The sequence below is a fragment of the Poromitra crassiceps genome (genome assembly GCF_964638095.1).
Source record: "Poromitra crassiceps genome assembly, chromosome: 4".
Lineage (NCBI taxonomy): Eukaryota > Metazoa > Chordata > Actinopteri > Beryciformes > Melamphaidae > Poromitra > Poromitra crassiceps.
In genome coordinates this window covers 28,215,071-28,236,796 of record NC_139626.1, presented here as the reverse complement: position 1 = coordinate 28,236,796, position 21,726 = coordinate 28,215,071, and the positions used below count along the sequence as shown (strand labels likewise).

Genomic DNA, 21,726 nt, shown 5'->3' with positions numbered 1-21,726 from the left:
AATGTGGATCCTCAGGATGGAGGGGAGTGTGTACTGGTCCAAAAACACAGGTGTGTGTGTGTGTGTGTGTGTGTGTGTGTGTGTGTGTGTGTGTGTGTGTGTGTGTGTGTGGTTACCTCTGGGGAGAGTTGTGGTCACTAGCACATGCTTCCTCTGATACATGTGTTGAACCTGCGACCCTCGTGTTGGTAGGCAGGGAATCTACCGCTGCACTACCCGGACGCCCCATATTTATATTCCATAATACACAAACAGTCCTCTAATTGTATTTTTACTGGGAATATAATTGCTATAATATCCCTAGAATATAATTGCTATGATATCCATAGAATATCCCTAACTTACTTAAAATAGTGTTTTAATACCAAAACACTATGACAATGTTTTGATGCAATTGCCATTCCAATGAGCACTATTATTTTCTTTCATTATGTATACTTATCTCTGTCTGTAACTGATATACTTGTGTTTCCTGGCTCCAGATCTTCGAATCCACCCACTCCACTGAGTTAATAAGATGGAAATGGAGTGTAATGAGTTGACAATTCAGTCTGATATCAGGCTAATACTTATGAATAAAATCATGATTCAGTCTGATATCAGGCTAATACTTATGAATAAAATCATGATTCAGTCTGATATCAGGCTAATACTTATGAATAAAATCATGATTCAGTCTGATATCAGGCTAATACTTATGAATACAATCATGATTCAGTCTGATATCAGGCTAATACTTATGAATAAAATCATGATTCAGTCTGATATCAGGCTAATACTTATGAATAAAATCATGATTTTGATTAAATTCTTTATGTAATCTTAATCCAGTGACCAAAGCAGAATTTAATTTGGGCAAATGGGGCATAAATCTGTCAGACTGGGGACAGGACAGGTTGTCTCTGTTGTCTTGTAGCCTGATAAGATGTGTGTCTTTTGTGAGTGAGCGTTCCCTCTCTGCCTGTGTTCTGCAGGCTGTTCCACACCGACCACGAGCCGCTGGATCAGGGGGAGGAGGAGAAAGCGGAGGATGTCCCGCCCCAACTGGCCAACCAATCATATGCTGCCACTGTGGCCCTCCCTTCAACTCCACCGTCCTCCACCATGCTCATAGGTAAGATACCCCTGGAAGTGATGACAAAACAAAAACACTTTCACTCACTAACACTCCGAAGGGGATAAGTATTGGGCCCTTCATATGAGGTCATGTTTACTGTGAATACGACATGAGTCCATGAACGCCCCCCTCATGTGGTATTCACAACTTGCTAAGTGGATTTTTTTATGAAAGTTCACACTTGTGACCAGTGGGCAGGCTCTGGGGTATTCCCATGAAGACACGCAAGTAATCCTGAAAGTTGTAGTTCGAATGGCCACTTGAGGCAGGACTCAGAAGTCCCGTCGTTCCCGTTCACCCCCATGTTAAAATGCCCCACTTTGTAACAGTGATTAAGCATGTTTAGAGAATGGACCAAAACACGGTTTGGGCCTATATAGCTAATTTCACCTTTCATAACAACTGTAGGGGGGGTGTCATTATGCCTCCGCCGGCGATAGCCAGGCCGGAGGCATTATGGATCCGGGTTGTCCGTCCGTACGGCCGTACGTCCGTCCGTACGATGTTTGTTAACGCGATATCTGAGGAACGCCTGGACGGAATTTCATCAAATTTGCCTCAAACATCGACTTAGACTCAAGGATGATTTGATTAGATTTTGGTGGTCAAAGGTCAAAGGTCAAGGTCACTGTGACCTCTCGAACGCCATTTTCAAGCTTGTTAACGCGATATCTCAGGAATGCCTTGACGGAATTTAATCAAACTTGTCTCAAACATCGACTTAGACTCAAGGATGATCTGATTAGATTTTGGTGGTCAAAGGTCAAGGTCACTGTGACCTCTCGAACGCCATTTTCAAGCTTGTTAACGCGATATCTGAGGAACGCCTGGACGGAATTTCATCACATTTGCCTCAAACATCGACTTAGACTCAAGGATGATCTGATTAGATTTTGGTGGTCAAAGGTCAAAGGTCAAGGTCACTGTGACCTCTCGAACGCCATTTTCAAGCTTGTTAACGCGATATCTCAGGAATGCCTTGACAGAATTTAATCAAACTTGTCTCAAACATCGACTTGGACTCAAGGATGAACTGATTAGATTTTGCTGGTCAAAGGTCAAGGTCACTGTGACCTCTCAAACGCCATTTTCCAGCTTGTTAACGCGATATCTCACGAATGCCTTGACGGAATTTCATCAAATTTGCCTCAAACATCGCCTTAGACTCAAGGATGATCTGATTAGATTTTGGTGGTCAAAGGTCAAAGGTCAAGGTGAGCTCTCGAACGCCATTTTCAAGCTTGTTAATGCGATATCTCAGGAATGCCTTGACGGAATTTAATCAAACTTGTCTCAAACATCGACTTGGACTCAAGGATGAACTGATTACATTTTGGTGGTCAAAGTTCAAGGTCACTGTGACCTCTCACACACCCAATTTCCAAGCTCTGTAACGCAACATCACAGGAGCGCCTAGACGGAATCTCTTCCAATTTGCCTCAAATGGCGATTTGGACTCCAGAATGAACTAATGGCGGAGGCATAAGTCCGCGTTGCGGTCGTTCTAGTTTTTTTTATACAACTTGCCTGTTTGGAGTAAAATAGACGATAAAAAGGGAGTGATTGACAGGTCGCCTGTCCAGTGATCGCGCAGCTTGCCGATCATGGACCAATAGCAGGCGGAGCTGCGGCTCTGGGAAACCCCCCATCTCATGTGAGCTGTGCAAGGGCCCCAAGATGGCGACAGACAAAACTTTGCTGCAAAACGTGAGTCCCAAAAATAGTGGATGGGTTTGTCCGTAGGTCCGTGCTTGTGACGTGTCTTGTGACGTTTTCGGAAAATGGATGGAAAGTTAATATATCCGGTAGTCATTTTAGTTGTTTAGTTTTTCACAGTAATTTTGTAATATGTCAGAATTCTTTATTAATGTGACAACATTTTGATCCGAGGTGGATCGTCTGGTCAAATTAAAAAAAAATTGTTCTTTCATTCCTTAGTTATATACAGTAGACTTGTCAGCTGATGAATGATGTCACTCACAAGTAGACACAGGTTACGCACCTCAGGTATCAGGCACAAATTAGTTAGTTAGTTATGATCAATTACAGATATCCAAAGAGCATACATAGTCACAGAGGCCACACAAACGAGGCAAAAATTACAAATCCAATTGGAAAAATTTATCTTAGAAAAAGTACATTGTTATAGATTTTTTTTCTTTTTTTACATCTAGCATATCTCTCGAATCATACCAAATGACCTATCATGGTATATGGGCTAGGCCTACATGGTTCAATAAAACCCTATGACAAATGGCAACAAAGTATCCAAATTATACTTTAAGTTCTATGGCTGACTTGGCTTTTTGTTGCCTAGTTCAGTGGTTCTCACCCTTGGGGCCGGGACCCCCCGGGGGGTCGTGAGGTTGTTTTGGGGGGTCGCAGAATGATTGTCAAAAAAAGAAGAAAAAGAAAATATTTCTCCCATGATGATTAAATCTCCCATACCAATGATTTAATGTCTTATATATATAAAGCTATGTAAACTGTATCAAAAAGATTTCTGTGAGTGAGTGAAATCAGTGTGTGAAATGCATGCGCGCTGGGTCGATACTCGGAGGATGCTGGAGCTCAGAAAGGCCAGCTCATCTCTCTCTCTCTCTCTCTCTCTCTCTCTCTCTCCCTCTCTCTCTCTCTCTCTCTCTCTTCAGGATACTCAGAGGATGCTGGAGCTCAGAAGGGCCAGCTCATCCCAGAGCACGAGTTTGCAGAGGGCCCTGTGCGTCTAGATGACGAGGACGAGTTCCCTCCGGTCGGCAACCAGCGGAACTGACCACCCCCACCCCAGAGGCCCCTGAGTGTGTAGATGCCCCCCTCCCACCCCCACCCCAGAGGCCCCTGAGTGTCTAGATGACGAGGACGAGTTCCATCCGGTCGGCAACCAGAGAAAATGACCCCCGCCCACATTTGTTTCGAGCTGGGGGGGACAGAAATATTCCAGACACTTTGTACCCCTGCTGGCTTAGGGTCAAAACCCACCAGTCTTTTGTCTATCCCTCCTGTCCTCCTTTGTGTGTCGCTCTCAGCGTTTTTATACTGATTAAAGACAAAAAATCAACTGTAAAAAGGAGTGGAAAGTCTGCTCCCAGTAAAAACAAAATAAGAAAATCTCCAGCTCTTTCCCTCACGTCTTGCAGTGAAGACTGAAGAGACTATATCATGTCCTGTGAACTAAATGGACATAAGCAGTGAAGACTGAAGAGACTACATCATGTCCTGTGAACTAAATGGTTGTAAGCAGTGAAGACTGAAGAGACTACATCACGTCCTGTGAACTAAATGGTTGTAAGCAGTGAAGACTGAAGAGACTACATCACGTCCTGTGAACTAAACGGATATAAGCAGTGAAGACTGAAGAGACTACATCACGTCCTGTGAACTAAATGGTTGTAAGCAGTGAAGACTGAAGAGACTACATCACGTCCTGTGAACTAAATGGGTGTAAGCAGTGAAGACTGAAGAGACTACATCATGTCCTGTGAACTAAATGGTTGTAAGCAGTGAAGACTGAAGAGACTACATCACGTGCTGTGAACTAAACGGACATAAGCAGTGAAGACTGAAGAGACTACATCATGTCCTGTGAACTAAACGGACGTAAACAGTGAAGACTGAAGAGACTACATCATGTCCTGTGAACTAAATGGGTGTAAGCAGTGAAGAGTGAAGAGACTACATCATGTCCTGTGAACTAAATGGGTGTAAGCAGTGAAGACTGAAGAGACTACATCACGTGCTGTGAACTAAATGGACATAAGCAGTGAAGACTGAAGAGACTACATCATGTCCTGTGAACTAAACGGACGTAAACAGTAAAGACTGAAGAGACTACATCACGTGCTGTGAACTAAATGGACATAAGCAGTGAAGACTGAAGAGACTACATCATGTCCTGTGAACTAAACGGACGTAAACAGTGAAGACTGAAGAGACTACAGTACATCACGTCCTGTGAACTAAATGGGTGTAAGCAGTGAAGAGTGAAGAGACTACATCACGTCCTGTGAACTAAATGGACGTAAACAGTGAAGAGTGAAGAGACTGCATCACGTCCTGTGAACTAAATGGACGTAAGCAGTGAAGACTGAAGAGACTACATCATGTCCTGTGAACTAAACGGACGTAAGCAGTGAAGAGTGAAGAGACTACATCACGTCCTGTGAACTAAATGGACGTAAGCAGTGAAGACTGAAGAGACTACATCATGTCCTGTGAACTAAACGGACGTAAGCAGTGAAGACTGAAGAGACTACATCACGTCCTGTGAACTAAACGGGTGTAAGCAGTGAAGAGACTACATTGCATCTCTCAACATTTAAAAGAAGATTCCCACTGTCAACTCCCACATGACAGTGACGCCATAGACAACAGTGTTACACGTATTTCTTTAAACTATGACTGTGTCTCAGCTAGATGTCTCATCTGTCCATCGTAAATCCTTAACTCTGACTGACGACACCCTCCTCTACATTATTACCCCACTCTGTTGTAATGGTAGCAGCCAGAACCAACGTCACGTGTGATTGGTCCAGCAGAAGATGATCCAGGTGCAGTCACCTCTAAACTGCCTTCCACTAAACAGTAGAGGAGGAAACAGGCACCTCTGACCTGCAGCCCTTGTACAATAACCAGGGACCAGATTCACAAAAATCGCAAAGAGACAGACCCTAAGAAGTTTCTGAAGAAGATGTTTAGGAGGTTCTTAGGAAAGCCCTTAAGTGCAATTCCTCAATTATTTTCTTAAGACCAGTTTAATCTCTTTCTCAGATAGGGCCTGCTTTGCAGCCGTGATGTAAACAGGTGTAAAAGGAGGATTTTCCATCCAAGCTGCAACACATAGTACTTCCATCTAGAAGATAACTTGGGAATTATTTAGTGTGGCAATATTTATGGTTTAAATAAGTAGGCTAACTTATGAAAATGCTCCTATGCTGGTTACTGCCTTTTGACTAAAAGTCTGTCTCATTTGCTCACATCTTTTAATGAGACTGCCATACACCAACAAAAAACAGCGACAAACTCAGTTTAACAATCAAATGTTGACCTTAAAATGCAAGTTACAGAAATCAACATGATTAATACTTGGAAATACCTACTTCTAAACGTGTATAATGTGTTTAAATGAATGCATTTAGAGGGTTACCTTTTCACTGCCACAATTTTAAGACAAGTGGACAGGCTGGTCTGACCTGTAGCCTTTTAGAACGACCAGGCTGATGTGAGCTATGACGTTTTCTACACAAACTGGTAGTGATTCAGCGAGACGTCATCTTCTCTTACAATACATGTCAAGTTATGTGGAAATGGAAGAAAATCACTCAAAAGTGTGTAAAGACAACACTATAACAAAGCTGTTTGGAAGAGCATCGGAGGAGACTACAGACTGTTTTGGAAGTCAGTCTGTAAGTATTATCACTTGCAGAAGCAGCTGTAGTACCAGTTATGGTAGATTGTCTAATGTCATCTGATAATATATCTGCAAGAGTTGGCTGTAAAACTCAGGCAGGAGCAGTCAGCAACTTAAATATGAATGACTTGATATGGAGCTGTTCACAAGAAAGTTACACAGGTCCTGTCAGTGATATCATTAAGACCTTTTATTTACTATGTGATGTTGAATATGTTAACAATTAATTCATATACATTTTTACTTTGTAACATGATGTACTAAATATTCTTTTGGAATATGTTTAAGTATTACACATGAACGCATTGACCACCATGCGTACATAAATATTGAGGATTTTTACTGTGTGTATAATGTGTATAATACATTTATATATAGTACTATTGTAAACAGTAAGATGGTAATATCATTTGACTGATTTGCCAAAAGGTGGCGCTGTTAGGGCAGCCTTACTCTGTATTGAGCTGTTGAATACTTGATTTGAGCCAGAGACACATTAAAGCTGATATGGTCAATCCATCTCTACTTCTGCTGCACTGTGTCATTTTGGTCAAAAGGAAAAATAACACAAATTGTTTGCAAGTGTTTAGAACTTGTATCAAATCGCATCTATCAAAAAAAGACGAATACATTTCAAAGCACAGATGATGGAACTTTGTAAATTTTATTGACACACTAGTTATTCTGTAGGCTACTTGAACATGATCACTTTTTGGATGTTTAAGAGGTTAAAATGTCTGAAAATCGACGTGTCTTCACGTGTCTGTCAATGTTAGCTGTAAAACAACAGGGTATGGGCTTTGTCACCTTTCCTCTATTCGGACATGTCTAATTTGGCTCTTTTTCAGAGATTGGGGTAGTTCTAAAGCAGTGTTTCTCAACTGAGGGGTCGGGACCCAAAAGCAGGTCATGGGGTCGTTTTGAGTGGGTCGCGGATGTGTGCATGTGGAAAAAAAGTTCTACTCATTGAGGATGCTGACGTCCACAGCCGAAATGAGTGTCTTTCAGAGGCTGTAGTGGGCTAATTTCTAAAGCCAGAGTGAAGGTACTGGTACAATCTGAAACTAGAAGACCGTAAGGCATCCATTGGTACCAACATGCCATGCTAGCTTGTTGCGAAGGGGTCTAAATGATGCTACAAAGTTAGGCTAAATTCGTAAAATTGGGTCGCCACTTAACGACTAAGGACAAATGTGGGTCGTTAGGCTAGAACAGTTGAGAACCACTGTTCTAAAGAATACCCCCTTCCCCCCCGCAAAAAAACAACAAAACAAAATTTCCCAACAATCTATTTCATTAATAGGAGACACTTGGGTATGGGTATCTCAGAAGCTAAAGCCTTTTTTGAGGACTTGCTCGACTATTTGTGTCATGGTCATAATATAATTGAAAGTATTAGGGGCATAATCCACTGTGTGCATGTGTATGTTTCCAACACCAGTTATAACCAAATACCTGTACACCACTAGCTATTTGATACATACCTACTTATTAGGAACACAACTTTTTAAGCAAAACTATACAACAAATACAATAAACGCAACACGGCGTATCTGAAAGTAAAGGTTTAATGATTACAAACATATATAAAGATGTTTCCCAAGATTACATTACAAGAAAATAAATAAATAATAAATAGACAAATAAAACAAACACTAATGAAAAACTAAATGAACTGGCTTCAAGCAAACATTTGCTCAACATTTTTTAACTCCAGGTCACACTTGAAAATGAGACCTCGGTCTCAACGTGTTTTTTACCTGTTTAAATAAAGGTTAAATAAAAAATAAAAAAAACTCTTATTTAAGATTTTTTTATTTTTTATTATTTGAGATTTAACTTATTTAAGATTTAACACATTTAACATTTAACTCCTCAAAACCATAAATATTGAGATACAGTAAACAGAACATAGAAAAATGGAAATTAGAAACACTGTTATAACTGCAAACAACCCGTCCCCCCCCCTCCCCCTCATCCTCATTCTCTCATTGGTCCTATCACTTTCCCATGAAAGCCATGGATTTCTCAATGAGCTCGTCCCTGGCCTTTTTGGCTGCCTCCTCGAACTTGGCGATGGCTTCACTGCAGCTCTTCATCTGCGAGCGGAAGAAAACATATTTGGACCAGATAAGTTGTCAGCGACTCTTGTTCTCACAGACGGTTACAAATTGCAATTTTTAGAAGTGTGTTTCGCTGTTGGCAGTCATGTTCTGGAATTACTTGACTTACTTTGACTTTTCAAAACAGGGTAAACACAGGTGTAAACAATAACATTAATGAGGATCCTGGCACTGGAACACCTCAATGGAATGGAACCATCGGTAATGTTATTGGTTACACCTGGGTTTACCCTGCTTTGAGTGTCAAAATGGCTGCTGTGAAAAGGGTCTATTGATTATATGGTGTATACAGGGTTGCCACTCTTGTGATATAGATTTCAAGCACTTTTCAGGGACAAATTATTTCAAAATTAAGGGCCAATAATTCACAGAGATGTTCACATATAGTCTCATAAGTCCTCAAATGCAAATGTGTTTCCAGTCATGCATCGGAATGAACTTAACATAATGCTGCCTTCAGATGGGGTCATGTTTACCATGTTTACGCCATATGAAGCCCCAAGAAGAATTAGCACAGTTGAGTTCCAAGAGGCCATTTTCGTCCCTAAACCAAAAATGTCACCTTGTATCCTATTGACACAAACAGGTTTGATAGATTTCCCATTAGAAATCATTATAAGCCACAGAAAAGTGCTAACTTTTTTTTTTTTTTTACAAAAACCATACATTTTATTACTTCCTCTGGGCATTTTGGACTTAAGGACCTCTTTATAAATAGTAGTTGATTTGTATTGTTTAAATTCAAGCACTTTCAAGACCTGTGAGCTGTGGCAAGTTAACCCTGTGTATAATAAGACAGTAATCACAAATAGATATTTTGTGGTGTCCTCAGAAGCACGTACAATTATGAACTTCTGTCTCTCCTTCTGCAGTGTGAGGAACTCCTCCACACTCAGCTCCTCCACGCTCTTCGTCAGGGCCAGGAAGTGGCAGGAGGAGGAGTGAGATTTGTGCTCCTCTCTGGCAAAAAAAGAGAGAAAGAGGTGAGGAGCCACACTTTGACTGTGTGCTGCAGATAAGAAAAAAGCTGAAAAAATATTCCTTCTCAAACTACTTTCTACAAGTGCTACTCAGAAAGTCTTAGCTGTCATAGATTGTGTTGCATAGTTGATTTCTCTACTCTTGACAATGTGATATAGTCCCTTTGGAATCCACTGGCAAAGTCTGTGAATATTTCCACCATGGCCCTGATGTAAAAGTCCATGACTTTTCCACGAGTAGATTTCATCTTATCAAATATTTTTCTGTAACATTAACTTTAGCCTACAGGCTCCAGGGGAAGAATTGGGAATTGGACTAGTAACACATTAGTTCAGGTTAATTTGTAACGTTAGATTAGATGTCCTAACGTTACTGTAGCCTAGTGAACAGTGGTCTCACTCTGGGTCATCCTCCGGCTGCCAGCATTCCATCTCTTTCTGGCAGAAGAAACACTGGGTGTTGTCAGGGTAGTTTTCTGCAGGTTTAAAGATGAACCCAGCTTTGGCCATCTGCAGTGAAACGACACATAACCAGACAAAATCGAATCAACAGACACTTAACACTAATTCAAAACAGCTTTCAAAACTTTAGCTAAAGTTACAGCAAAACTACTGCGGGGAGTTATCGTCATTATGTTGATGATTCTGGTGTTCTGAATCTGACTGGGTTCCCAGATTGGTTGTAACATTACTCACGTTCTCCGCGGTACACCGGCAGCCTTCCTCGAATGGCCACCCCACAAACGTTTTCAGTCTGTTTTGGTAGAGGTACATGTTGGTGCTCTCGTCGGCGAACGGATCCATGTTAGTAAGACTCAAAAATGTTAGCTAGTTAAATCAGTAGCGGTAAAAGACTAGTGAGTAGTGGCAATATGGCAGTATGAGAGCCGATCATGCCGATGACAGCTCGAGCCCTTTAAATTTCGGAGGATTGCCGCCTTGCGGGGCGGATGTTCACGCGCTCACCTCGACTGTTCTGATTGGCTAACGAAACCCTTCCCTTCCCGCCTGCGTTTCTTCTCTTTCCTGGTTCATGGCAGAGTTGTGAGAAGAAGAGTTGTGACATCTCCATTCACTCCAATGGACCAGTTTTTTTTTTTACTCTCAAGAGTTCCAGGAAGTAAGGTCCTGGAACTGGAACCAGAACCTGGATAAGCAGCACTGTCGAGTTGCAGCAAAATGGACAGTTTGTGTTGTACTTTGATTTTTTTTTCTTGAATCAAATTGTACTTATCAGCTTTATTTTAGCATGCAAATGTAGCGCGAGACCCATTCCTGGCTGTTCATTGGCTAATGAGTAGGCCTATCGCATTTTGTTCCTCCGCTGTTCATGGGTAATGTAGTTCTTAACTGCTATTGGTCCAAAACGAAACGAGACGCGCGGAACTTCCCATCCTGTGTCAACATCCGGTTCGTAACTTCAACTTGACTATTTTGACGTTATCCGAGCCTCTGTGATTAACGCTACGGACTCCCATACCTCGCAGTAAAAGCGTGTTTACATGCGGGCCGTCTCCGCTGTGTGTCGTGTTGTTGCTAGCCAGGTATGGAAGGACGCTGTGCTGTTGCTATGGAAGGACGCTGTGCTGTGGACACCTGGGCAGAGTGTGGCTGTTCGGCAGCAGCGTGCACATCCAAAGTGGTGTTTACTGTTGGGACAGATGTGTTGCTCTGTACAGGAGGAGGCGACGAGATCTTTGTCTTCAATATCCAACAGAGAAAACTCATAGTACGTTTGCTATCAGTTTAATAATAGCCTAATAATAATACAGCTGTATATTGTCCATTGTCCAGGCTACATCTTGGTCAAGTATTAGGAATTGTCTGCACTAACAACCATCGTCTTCAGCTGGACTGGGCTTTAAAGCGATTTTAAGACTGTAACCAACTACAATCTGCAATAACATTAACCCAAAACCCACCCCTTCATCAAATTGCCTTCCTGATAGCAGCCTATATTTAGTATCTCTTATTCATGTCTTGCTATATTGTTTTAACTATTGCTGATATCTTGTCTTGTCTCTGTTCTTGATTATATTTTCTATGGACCCCATTGGAAATAAGCAGGCCATACCAGCTTATGGGCTATCCAGGCATTAGTCTCTTGTGATCTCTCTGTCTTTTATCATGTATGTTGATGTTTGATGTCTATCTTAATTTGTTTTGAATGCCCAATAAATCAAATCTGGGTGGGTTGGACAGACTGTACATTAGCACGTTATAGCTACACAGTGGACAGGTTGATAATAATAGATTTGCCTCGTCATTTGCTACAGTATGTCTGCTAATGTTTAGCCCCATATGTCTCCCTGTTCTCCGTTCCTCTGTGATCCACTCTGAATCAGCGTCACACAGCGTTCCATAAGGAAATTGGGGGGGTCGAGTGTTCAAAACGCTCTCCTACCCGTCTCCGACGTCCGATCGCAGATCCAAAGATATAATAATCTCCCTAGGGAAGCCAGTAATATAGGCTGTTAAAATGATATTCCTGCATGAAACAACCGTTTAAAAGCAGTCTTTCCACAGCCTGTGCCACATTTATAGCAGGGTGTGTTTGATCTTACCATCATGGTGCACCGCTTGCACGTGGAGAGCAAACAACATTGCAGATACAGCGGAACAGTGATCAAATCCAGCACACCTGGGAAGCAAAACATGTCATGAAATACTCAAACTCCCAAGGTTCCTCTTGGCACTGGGATGCTTCTCCTCTCCTAAATTCGGCACAGGCTGTGAAAAGACTGTTTTTAAACGGTTGTTTCACGCAGGAATATCATTTAAACAGCTTTTCCTATATCACTGGCTTCCGTAGGGAGATTACTGTATTTTTGGATCTGTGATCGGACGTCGGAGACAGGTAGGAGAGCGTTTTAAATGCTTGACCCCCCCCCAATTTCCTTATGGAACGCTGTGTGACCCTGAGATTCAGAGTGGATCACAGGAACAGAGGGGAACATATGGGGCTAGCTAATGTTAAGACAGTTCCCTTGTTTTTCCTCTTGTTGCAGGCCGTTCTGCAGTTCCCCAGGCCTGTGTCTCATCTGGGTCACAGTCATGATAAGCAGCTCCTCTATGTAGCCTGTGAGAGTGGAGTTTACTGTGTCAACTTACCAAATCTGCTCTCCAGGTATGGGCCAAAATGTACAGTTCAGATGGGAACGTCCTTGAAGCCACCCAGGAACATCCTAGCAACCATTAGTACGGTAGTCACTTAGCAGCCGCCTAGCAACATCTTAGCGACTATTATCACCTAGCGACCGCTTAGCAGCATCCTAGCAAGCACCAGTAGGCCTAATTACCTAGCAAATTTACAAATGTCAGATTTCATTACATTTCATTCTAAGTAGGCTATAATAATAATAATCAAATAGTAATAATACATCCAAGACACTACACTTTATAATGAATTTAACTTTTAACCTTTCAAACTGAAGCCAGCTGTTTTTTTAATGTGAAACTGAAGCCACCACACATTTCATTTAGAAACTGTATCCTTTTCTATTTCATGGAGATGTCTTCTGTCAATGTGCTGTTAACTGAAATGTGTCAAATAAATAAATAAATACATTCAGTTCATTTAAACACTAAAGACAGTGACATGTGACCTTTCACCCCTCCAGCGTTCCCAGCTCCCCGGCTAACGTCTCCTCCAGCCCGGCCGAGCTGAGAATCTCTTCTGACTGTCTTGCCATTGCAGAAGAAGGAGTGTGTTCTCTGCTGCTGGTCGGCCCTGTTCTACTCACCCTTTCCCAGAGAGACACCTTGTGGCGGTTCACTCTGTACAAAACCCCGGCCTCCAGACAGCCAACGTCCAGCAGCTATGAGAAGCTGGCTGAGCTCACTCTCCCAGTGGTTTCTGTTAGTTTACATGACGACAGAGAGAGGAAGATGAAGAGCGGACTTGGGCGGAAGCCTGTGCTGATTTGTGTCCACTCCAGTGACGAACCGCCGCCATCTTCTCCTCGCTCCTCCACGTTATCGTCCTCATCATCAGAGGCAACACTCGGGGACGGCCATTTCTGCCTCGGGCCACTCCTCTTCAAGCTTCTGTTTGGGGTTGACGCGGCCCTCGTCAGGTCACCCATGATCCTTTGCGGCCTGCCTGACGGACGCCTGTGCTTCCTCCCTTCGCGTCTCCTCCCGGGGTCGCGGGTCCGAGTCCTGCATAGCCTCGAGCAGCCGGTCGTGTTCGTCGGAGCATCTGTTGTCATGGAAACGGGCCTGCCAGGGGAGGCTCGGTGTTTGGTGGCAGTGGGTGGACTGGGGAGGGTGGTGCAGATCAGAACCGGCGAGGGTGGGCCGGACGTAGGGGGCAAGGTAGCTGCTTTTATGGAGGGGTGCGTGCCGGGACCCGTGCTGTGTGGGTGTGTGGATGAACGCCGTCTTTACTACAGCACCGGTTCAGACCTGCTGGCGCTGGATCTACTGGTGGAACAGGCAGAGAGAGCAGGCCCAGGACGGGGTGAGGAGACGACCAGCGGGGCAGTTACTGCTCTCCTGCAAAGCCCCATCAGTTTAAATGTCTGCAGAGTTGTTGCGCTGGCTGGAGCTACACACAACGCTACAGGTACCCAGACTGGGACCACAGTGGAAGTGGTGACATGGTTCCTTTGCATTTTGGTTAAATTACGATTTCTATCTTCTAGTCAGGGTATCCACAGGGTCTTGAAACGTAAGAAAATTTGACAAATCAATTTATGGAAAATGAAGGCCCTGAAAAAGTATTAAAAAGTCTTAATCGCCATTTGATGAGGTATTGCATTTTGTAGCTGATTGTGTTAAATGGGCATATATCGTCTCATATCTATCGCAGACCCCTGAATTGAATCAAAATCTTATGGTGGCAGACTTGTGATTGATACCCTATCGCTGATGTGACCAAAGTGGCGTTGAGGTCTTAAAATAGATTGAAAAGGTCTTAAAAGGTATTGGATTTAACTCAAATAGAATATATATAGAATATATATAATAACTCAAATATAGCCTGTATGTTTGTATGTCTCTAAATGTGTTGCCCTTCTTTTGCTGAGTTGAACTCATCATGCAACCCTCTTATGTGCACGTCACACCAAACCCTGTGTTTTCCTGACAACATAGCTGTGATTCTCATGTGCACGTCACACCAAACCCTGTGTGTTTAAACCCCTCTCATGTGCACGTCACACCAAACCCTGTGTGTTTAAACCCCTCTCATGTGCACGTCACACCAAACCCTGTGTGTTTAAACCCCTCTCATGTGCACGTCACACCAAACCCTGTGTGTTTAAACCCCTCTCATGTGCACGTCACACCAAACCCTGTGTGTTTAAACCCCTCTCATGTGCACGTCACACCAAACCCTGTGTTTTCCTGACATAACATAGCTGTGATTCTCATGTGCACGTCACACCAAACCCTGTGTGTTTAAACCCCTCTTATGTGCACGTCACACCAAACCCTGTGTTTTCCTGACATAACATAGCTGTGATTCTCATGTGCACGTCACACCAAACCCTGTGTGTTTAAACCCCTCATGTGCACGTCACACCAAACCCTGTGTGTTTTCCTGACGTAACATAGCTGTGATTCTCATGTGCACGTCACACCAAACCCTGTGTGTTTTCCTGACATAACATAGCTGTGATTCCTGGTCATCAGGTGCAGTTGAGCTGCTTGTGCTCTCTGCCAGCGGGAGGCTCCAGACGATTACCCTGCCTAAGGGGAGAGATGATGCAGCATTGCCCAGCCTCGCCTCAGCACAGGTGGGCCAGAGCGTTGGGGACCTCCTGGCTGCTATCGGAGATGTATGTCGGAGGTATACTCACCTTGGTTTTCCTCTTAGTTGTGAATGAAATTCAAAACACCTGAAAACTGTATTATAGCTAACATGACCTGATCTGAATGTGCTTTCCCTCAGAGCATCAGAACTGAAAAGCACCATAAAATCCAAAAACCAAATTCTCAGGCACCTGAATCAGGTGCTCAACATCAGTATCCTGATCCTAGCCAGTAGGAATAGTGCAGAGCGTCCTCATATCCAGGAGAAGCCAATCAGATGTCATGCTGTGACCACTTGGAGCCGATTGCTTCAAAAAGACTGGTTGAACCTGACTTGCGTCCTGGATAATGCGAGCGCTTACGTTCTGGAACGAGGCTGGACACTGAGCGTCAGCGTGTTTCCTCTGTCCCACTCTCTCACTGCAGGAGGGGAAAGCTCCTCAAGAACGTTCTCATTCCCATTCGTCAATCTCCATCCAGGGGAGAAGTTAGAAGTATCTTTGCCCCTTGCCTCTGCAGGTGACTCGTGCTTCCCCATGACAGTGAGCTGCTCGCTGATCTTCTCGCTGAAAAGTCTGCTGGGAGAGGAGGCGGCGGCGGCCGGCCTCCTGGGATTGTATGGTAGTTGTGTTAGTTTGGCCTTGGACACACTGACAGTTGATTGGTTGGATGCCCTGCAGGTGAACAGAACCACAACCTCCCACAAAAAGATCACCTCTCAGTGCACGGGGAGCACCGTGGACGACATCCAAGCTTTTCTGAGCCATCGTCGGGTCAGATGGACTGGGAGCGGGGAGGGAGAGAGTGCCTCTAGGCCTGAGCGAGAGCAGTATTCAGCCAGAGTTAGGGTGTCGTCAGAGCTGCTGAGTGCTGCACGGGTGTTGAAAGGCCCAGATTTGGCTCCTCCAAGTCTGTTGTGTGTCTCTCTGCTGGACTGGCTGCTGTCCCACGGTGCCGCAGGAGGTCAGGCGGGATCCCCAGGAGACAAGAGTGCCCACGGCAGCTCAGTGGTGTATGCTCAAGGTCCAGACGGACACACGGTCAAACTCTCTGCCAAAGAGGTATTATGCTAGCATCACTGTTATTCTATTCATGACGTTGTACCACGTGTGTTGTCATTCCAGCATAAAACAACAGAGAAAAGGTAAACATGTAGTTGATGGCTGACATTTTCAAACAACTTCTGTCACAACTTTCCACTTTACATTCATTTGTCAATGTTTAAAATGGTGCAAAATGCCTGTGCTTGGTGCAGATTGGACACCACATTGCATTGAAGGGACACTCCACCAAAAAACAATGTTGATTTATTTTTTGCACATAATCTCACACATATCTGAAAAGTGTGTCAACAGTTTTGCAGCATTCATTTAGTTTGACAGTTATTGAGAGTTGATTTGACGTAAAGGGATAGTTATGATTTTTTTGATCTGGGGTTGTATGAGGTACTGGCTGACAGTCAGTGGACTACATGCAGCAGAATGCAGCCGGCTCGGTCCCAGTTTGGAGAAATGGAGACCGGCCACATCAGGCATGTAGAGCTATCTGCTGAGTGTGAACAGGGTCACGAGCAAAAAATGTAAAAAAAAAAACGGATGCTTCTGCTGCATCTCCTTTGACAAGTTTTGGGAAGAGTTTGAATATTTGTAATGTTTTCTTATAAGCCATATTTACCAGAACACAGCAGACACATTAGCTGAGCGTCACATGTGTGTTCTCCAGGTGAATCTAGGGGAGGAGAGTGTGGGGAAGGACCAGGTTCCCCTGGCTGCAGTGGAGGTCCAGGTGGAGAGCTCGTCCATGGCTGCTGTGTGTGGACTGCACCATGCCGTGTTACGCCGGGTACAGGTACAAACACACTCAAAGCCAACCTAGACATTGTTTTGAGAGAGAAACCTACAGGAAGATGACTTTGACAAGGTTTCACACAGTGAATCTTCTGCTCTGTCCTGTGATTCAGACTCTGTTGCAGAAGGTTCCTGAGAAGGAGAAAGCTGCTTCCACAATGAGAGTGGAGAGCTTGGCTCTAAGACAGGCACTACAGCAGGCTGAGGTAAGACCTACTCAGTCTGTTGATATCCTGTTCAGCCTGTCAGCCAGCTCAGTAACAAGCCCCCCGCATATCCCCCTAGCCACTAATCCTTTCCACCCCTCGAATACCGACTCTCTAGCACAGGGGTCTCAAACATACGGCCCAGGGGCCAGAACCGGCCCGCCAGGGGTCCAATTCGGCCCACAGGATGACAATGCCAACTTGCAAAAATTGCACTGAAAAGTACTTAATGTGATGCACTTGTGAAGGCTAAGAGGTAGCAAGTTTCAGGAGCAAATTAAATATGAAGTAGCCTATTCATGTTTTCTGTATTCATCACTAAATGATAGGGGTGTCACGATACACTCAGTTCACGATACGATACGATACATGATATTGGGTTCACGATAACGATATGATACGATATAATAATAAAAAATTGCGACCGATTTGTAAGTTGAGGGAGCATCCTCCACGCTAATTTGAGTAATTTCACCATTTTCATCCTCCGTGTCTGTAACGTCCCTCGTCTGTTCAAACAAAGCAATGAAAAGGAGAGTGAGCATGCAATCAGATGCAGATCAGTGCCACCATGTTCAGCTTCTTTTTCTCACGATATGAGATTTCATCTCAACGATACATATTGTCACGGTTTGATATCGCGATATATTGTGGGACGATATATTGTGACATCCCTACTAAATGATCAACTGTTTTCAGTATTCTTGAATAGAGAATTGCACAGAACTTGCTGCCAATGGTAATGCACAGTTACAGACCTTTGTTTGATAGGCCTAATGGGATAACCCTATGGTGGAAACATGTTCTTAAAATGTAGCCTACCTGTAATTCTTCACACTAAAAGAAACTGGAAAATGTTGGTCTTGTTATTTAGACGTTATTATGCATTGATTTTCGTTGTCCGGCCCATTTGAGACCAAATTGGGTCCCATGTGGCCCGTGAACTCAAATTAGTTTGACAGTTTGACTGCTCTAGCATCTTCCTATCCCGTAGTAGGGATGTCAATTTTCGGTTAATTTCACTTTCGATTAACCGACGCTAATAATCGATTAACCTATCGGTTAATTCATAATTTTGTAATACCCTTGTACCCTGTTAGTCCAACGGTTGGCTCGTTTTTACATTCGCGCGGATGGGGTTTTGACATTTTTGGTGGTCTGAGGCTAAAAGTGTGCTCAGGTCTTTTTTTCTGTGTGTTTTACAAAAGTCTCCCTCTCACCATGTTAGAACACTTCGTGGCCTCCTGTAGCGAAAATACTCACAGGTTTACTGTTGGCGGTTGTTGCATGGACCGCAAATTCTCATTGACTTCCATTATAACATACTTTTTTGGGACCTCCAGCCATTGAAAAAAAAAATGCACTCACATTATGTTTTTATTCTATCATCCTGGACCAAACACCTTGAAATTTGACCTTGAAATAGAATTTTGTGGTTGGCTGAAAATTTGGGGGAATTACATGGCCTCAAAGTCCATTGCATAGTTTTCCCATTGGTTTCAATGTTAATTTTGAACAAAAACAACACTTTTTTTAGGACCTCCAGCTTTTTTCCCCAAAAAAGATTATTTCCCTGATGTTACACATCTCACCTTGAGTCAAGGCTTGTAATTACTAGTTTCTATTGTGTTTCGCTATTTCCCCCTATTCCCCCAGTTTTGGCACAACAACCAATTACATGCAGTTTTCATGAAATGTACAGGAAATTGATCTGTATGCCGAACATGGGAAAATATTCAAAAGCAGAATTTTACAGTGCACACTACTAATTTGAAGCCTTTAGACCAGGATAGATGCTGGACTAAAGCTCATTTGTGTTTTTTGGGGAAAAAGTCTGGAAGTCCTAAACAGGCACTTTTTGCTTTTTTGGCTCAAATCATGCAGTAAATATGAAAACCACTGATGATGTCACAATGTCTATGAATGTCATCAGTGACATCATTAGTGACCAAAAACATCTTACGACATCACTGATGATAATCTGATTACAAAAGTAATCTGATTACAAAAGTAATCTGATTACAATGAGTAATCTGATTACAAAAGTAATCTGAATTTACAGATAGAAATTACATTGTATACTGAATGTTGCTGCCAATCTTTGACCTATCCCAGGCTATGAAATCCCCCCCTTGAAAAATCCACTTTGCATTTATGGGAACAAAAATTTATGGGAAATTGTGTTTTTACTGTACTTTTACTGTACTTACAGTACTACTGGACACTGGCATTTGAGGGGTTAAAGTTCTGACTAAGTATGAAATGTTGGTACACATAATGAGGGATGAAGTTACCAATGAATAAAAAAAATATATAAAAAATGTTTGGGAAAGAATTAATAATAATCTTATTAATTATTCATATTTTGGGTAGTTGCTTGGACCAACAATAAAATGAGTTATAAAAAGATAGCAGGGTACAAGGGTTAAAAATTTTTTTTTTTTTTTTTTTTTTTTTTTGTCTATTTACTCAATGAGCTCATGCCCAAACAAGGCGTGTCTATTTAGATGCTGAAATGTTAATGCTTTTTGTGTATTCTAACACAAAAAGCATTAACATTTCAGCATCTAAATAGACACGCCTTGTTTGGGCATGAGCTCATTGAGTAAATAGACAAAAAAAAAAAAAAAAAAAAAATTTTTTTAATATTAACTGATAGACCGACAGCAATAACCGAACAACGACGTTAGCGACGGTTAATCGATTAACGGTTAACCATTGACATCCCTATCCCGTAGCTACAATCATTTACCCCCTAAACTCAGTAAACGTCCATGACTGACTGACTGGGTGGGTGAGTGACTGTCGTGACTTTTCCATCTCATGACCCTGGCAGGGCTGCTGGTCCAGCGCCACGGTAAAAACAGATGCACTCAGTGGTTTGAAGTCTTTCTTTTCCTGCTCCTCTCCCTTCAGCTCTTGTTGCACCAGATCCAGCAAAGTCGGACCCCCGAGGCCTTCGGCGTGGGTTTGTCCGGGGGGCAGATGACCCAGTCTCTCCTCGGTGTCTACCAACGTCTCAGACAAAACCCTCTCCTCATTATCTAACACCTTTCTCTGCTCAGCCTGCAGCCTGTCTTCACCTTGCTCTGGGGTTACATCATCTAACTTTGCTGCAAAAATCACACCCAGGTGTTGAAGTAAGTGGTGCAGATTTGGGTTCTAATTTGGGTTCAGATTTGGGATCTGTTCCTAACTGGAAACATGTTTAATCCCGTTACAAAGTCGGGCATTTTAACATGGGGCGAATGCCTACTGCACCCAGCCCCAAGTGGCCGTTCGAGGAACTACAGCTTTCAGGAACACTTCCTGGACTTCAGTGGGAAAGTCACACACATTCTGTGCTTAATCTTGTTCTCACATCTTGTGTTTTAACACAGTCATCTATAGAAGCAGCTGCACAGCTCAAAAATTATGTGTTACGTGCCCACAGTCATTTATTGGAAGCAGCCCGAAACATACTTTTCTAGCACTGTAAATAATGATTTGTCATTTGATACTTCACATAATAAAGAAGTTGTGGTATGATGTGTGTTGATTGTATTGCATACTGTGTTCTTCCTCATGATTATCCCCATGGGACCCACTAGCTGTTGCTGTTGTGCATGTTCACATGTAGCTCACTGCTGTCTGGTCTGCTAATGAAATGTAAAGGTACAGCATGTAGGCTATGTTAGGGTTAGTACTCCTAACATCCTAATAACATCTAGGCTTGTGGACTCCAGGAAGAATAGCTGCTGCAATGCTGCAGCTAATGGTGAGGCTAATAAAACTTAACCTCTACGAAGAACCATTTACTGTACAACCGGAACAGCACACAATAGACTGCAGAGATTTGCATTAAAATATTAACAGATTCCATGAGGTAGATTTAGGATGACATGGAAAAAATTTAGGAAATTCCTGTGGATATATCCAACAATCCTAGTGATAGCACTCACTCAGCAAAACTAAAAGTACCATGTTAAGCATCTGAGTCTGTATGGTCTACCTGTAATCCAAAATATAAGACGTATGGATAAGACTCATTGAGGATCAGGCAGGGTATTGAATTCACCAGCCAGGTGACACTTTCATCTTGGTCACACTATTTTGCATCCGTACAATCGTGTAACCAATGCTATCCTTCATATAACCTGTAAAAGCCCAGTGTTCTGGTAGCAACGAGGCATCTCTAAGACAGAACAGCACTTGCCATGTCAGCTGAGTTTTATTGCCATGTTCATAAAAGAGTCAAGTAAGAAATTACTGCTGGAAAGATGAGGGACAACTTCTAAGCAGCAGGCTGT

At 43.0% G+C, this 21,726-nt stretch overlaps 3 protein-coding genes across 3 annotated transcripts in view; 2 read left to right on the top strand and 1 right to left on the bottom strand.

Annotated features, from left to right (window-relative positions):
* The window catches only part of wipi1 (WD repeat domain, phosphoinositide interacting 1), a 20,122-nt gene extending 13,084 nt beyond the window's left edge, over positions 1 to 7,038 (top strand). Inside the window, exons 10-12 of the mRNA XM_083635542.1 lie at positions 1 to 50; positions 975 to 1,114; positions 3,769 to 7,038. The exon at positions 1 to 50 is cut by the window's left edge and continues 58 nt beyond it. Of these exons, the coding sequence (XP_083491668.1) occupies positions 1 to 50; positions 975 to 1,114; positions 3,769 to 3,890 (312 nt within the window). The 3' untranslated portion in view covers positions 3,891 to 7,038. The remainder of the gene's footprint in view (positions 51 to 974; positions 1,115 to 3,768) is intronic.
* Positions 7,039 to 8,524: 1,486 nt separating this feature from the next.
* LOC310775718 (baculoviral IAP repeat-containing protein 5-like) lies at positions 8,525 to 10,431 on the bottom strand (the record flags this gene model as incomplete). The annotated part of the gene is made up of 4 exons (XM_083635861.1): positions 8,525 to 8,623; positions 9,490 to 9,607; positions 10,028 to 10,137; positions 10,324 to 10,431. The coding sequence occupies 4 exons, from the start codon at positions 10,429 to 10,431 to the stop codon at positions 8,525 to 8,527; spliced, it is 435 nt and encodes a 144-aa protein (XP_083491987.1).
* Positions 10,432 to 11,173: 742 nt separating this feature from the next.
* faap100 (FA core complex associated protein 100) lies at positions 11,174 to 20,485 on the top strand (the record flags this gene model as incomplete). The annotated part of the gene is made up of 8 exons (XM_083635860.1): positions 11,174 to 11,356; positions 12,636 to 12,754; positions 13,248 to 14,194; positions 15,265 to 15,421; positions 15,524 to 16,445; positions 17,107 to 17,232; positions 17,345 to 17,437; positions 20,354 to 20,485. 8 exons carry the CDS (start codon positions 11,174 to 11,176, stop codon positions 20,483 to 20,485), a joined length of 2,679 nt encoding a protein of 892 aa, XP_083491986.1.
* Positions 20,486 to 21,726: the final 1,241 nt, after the last annotated feature.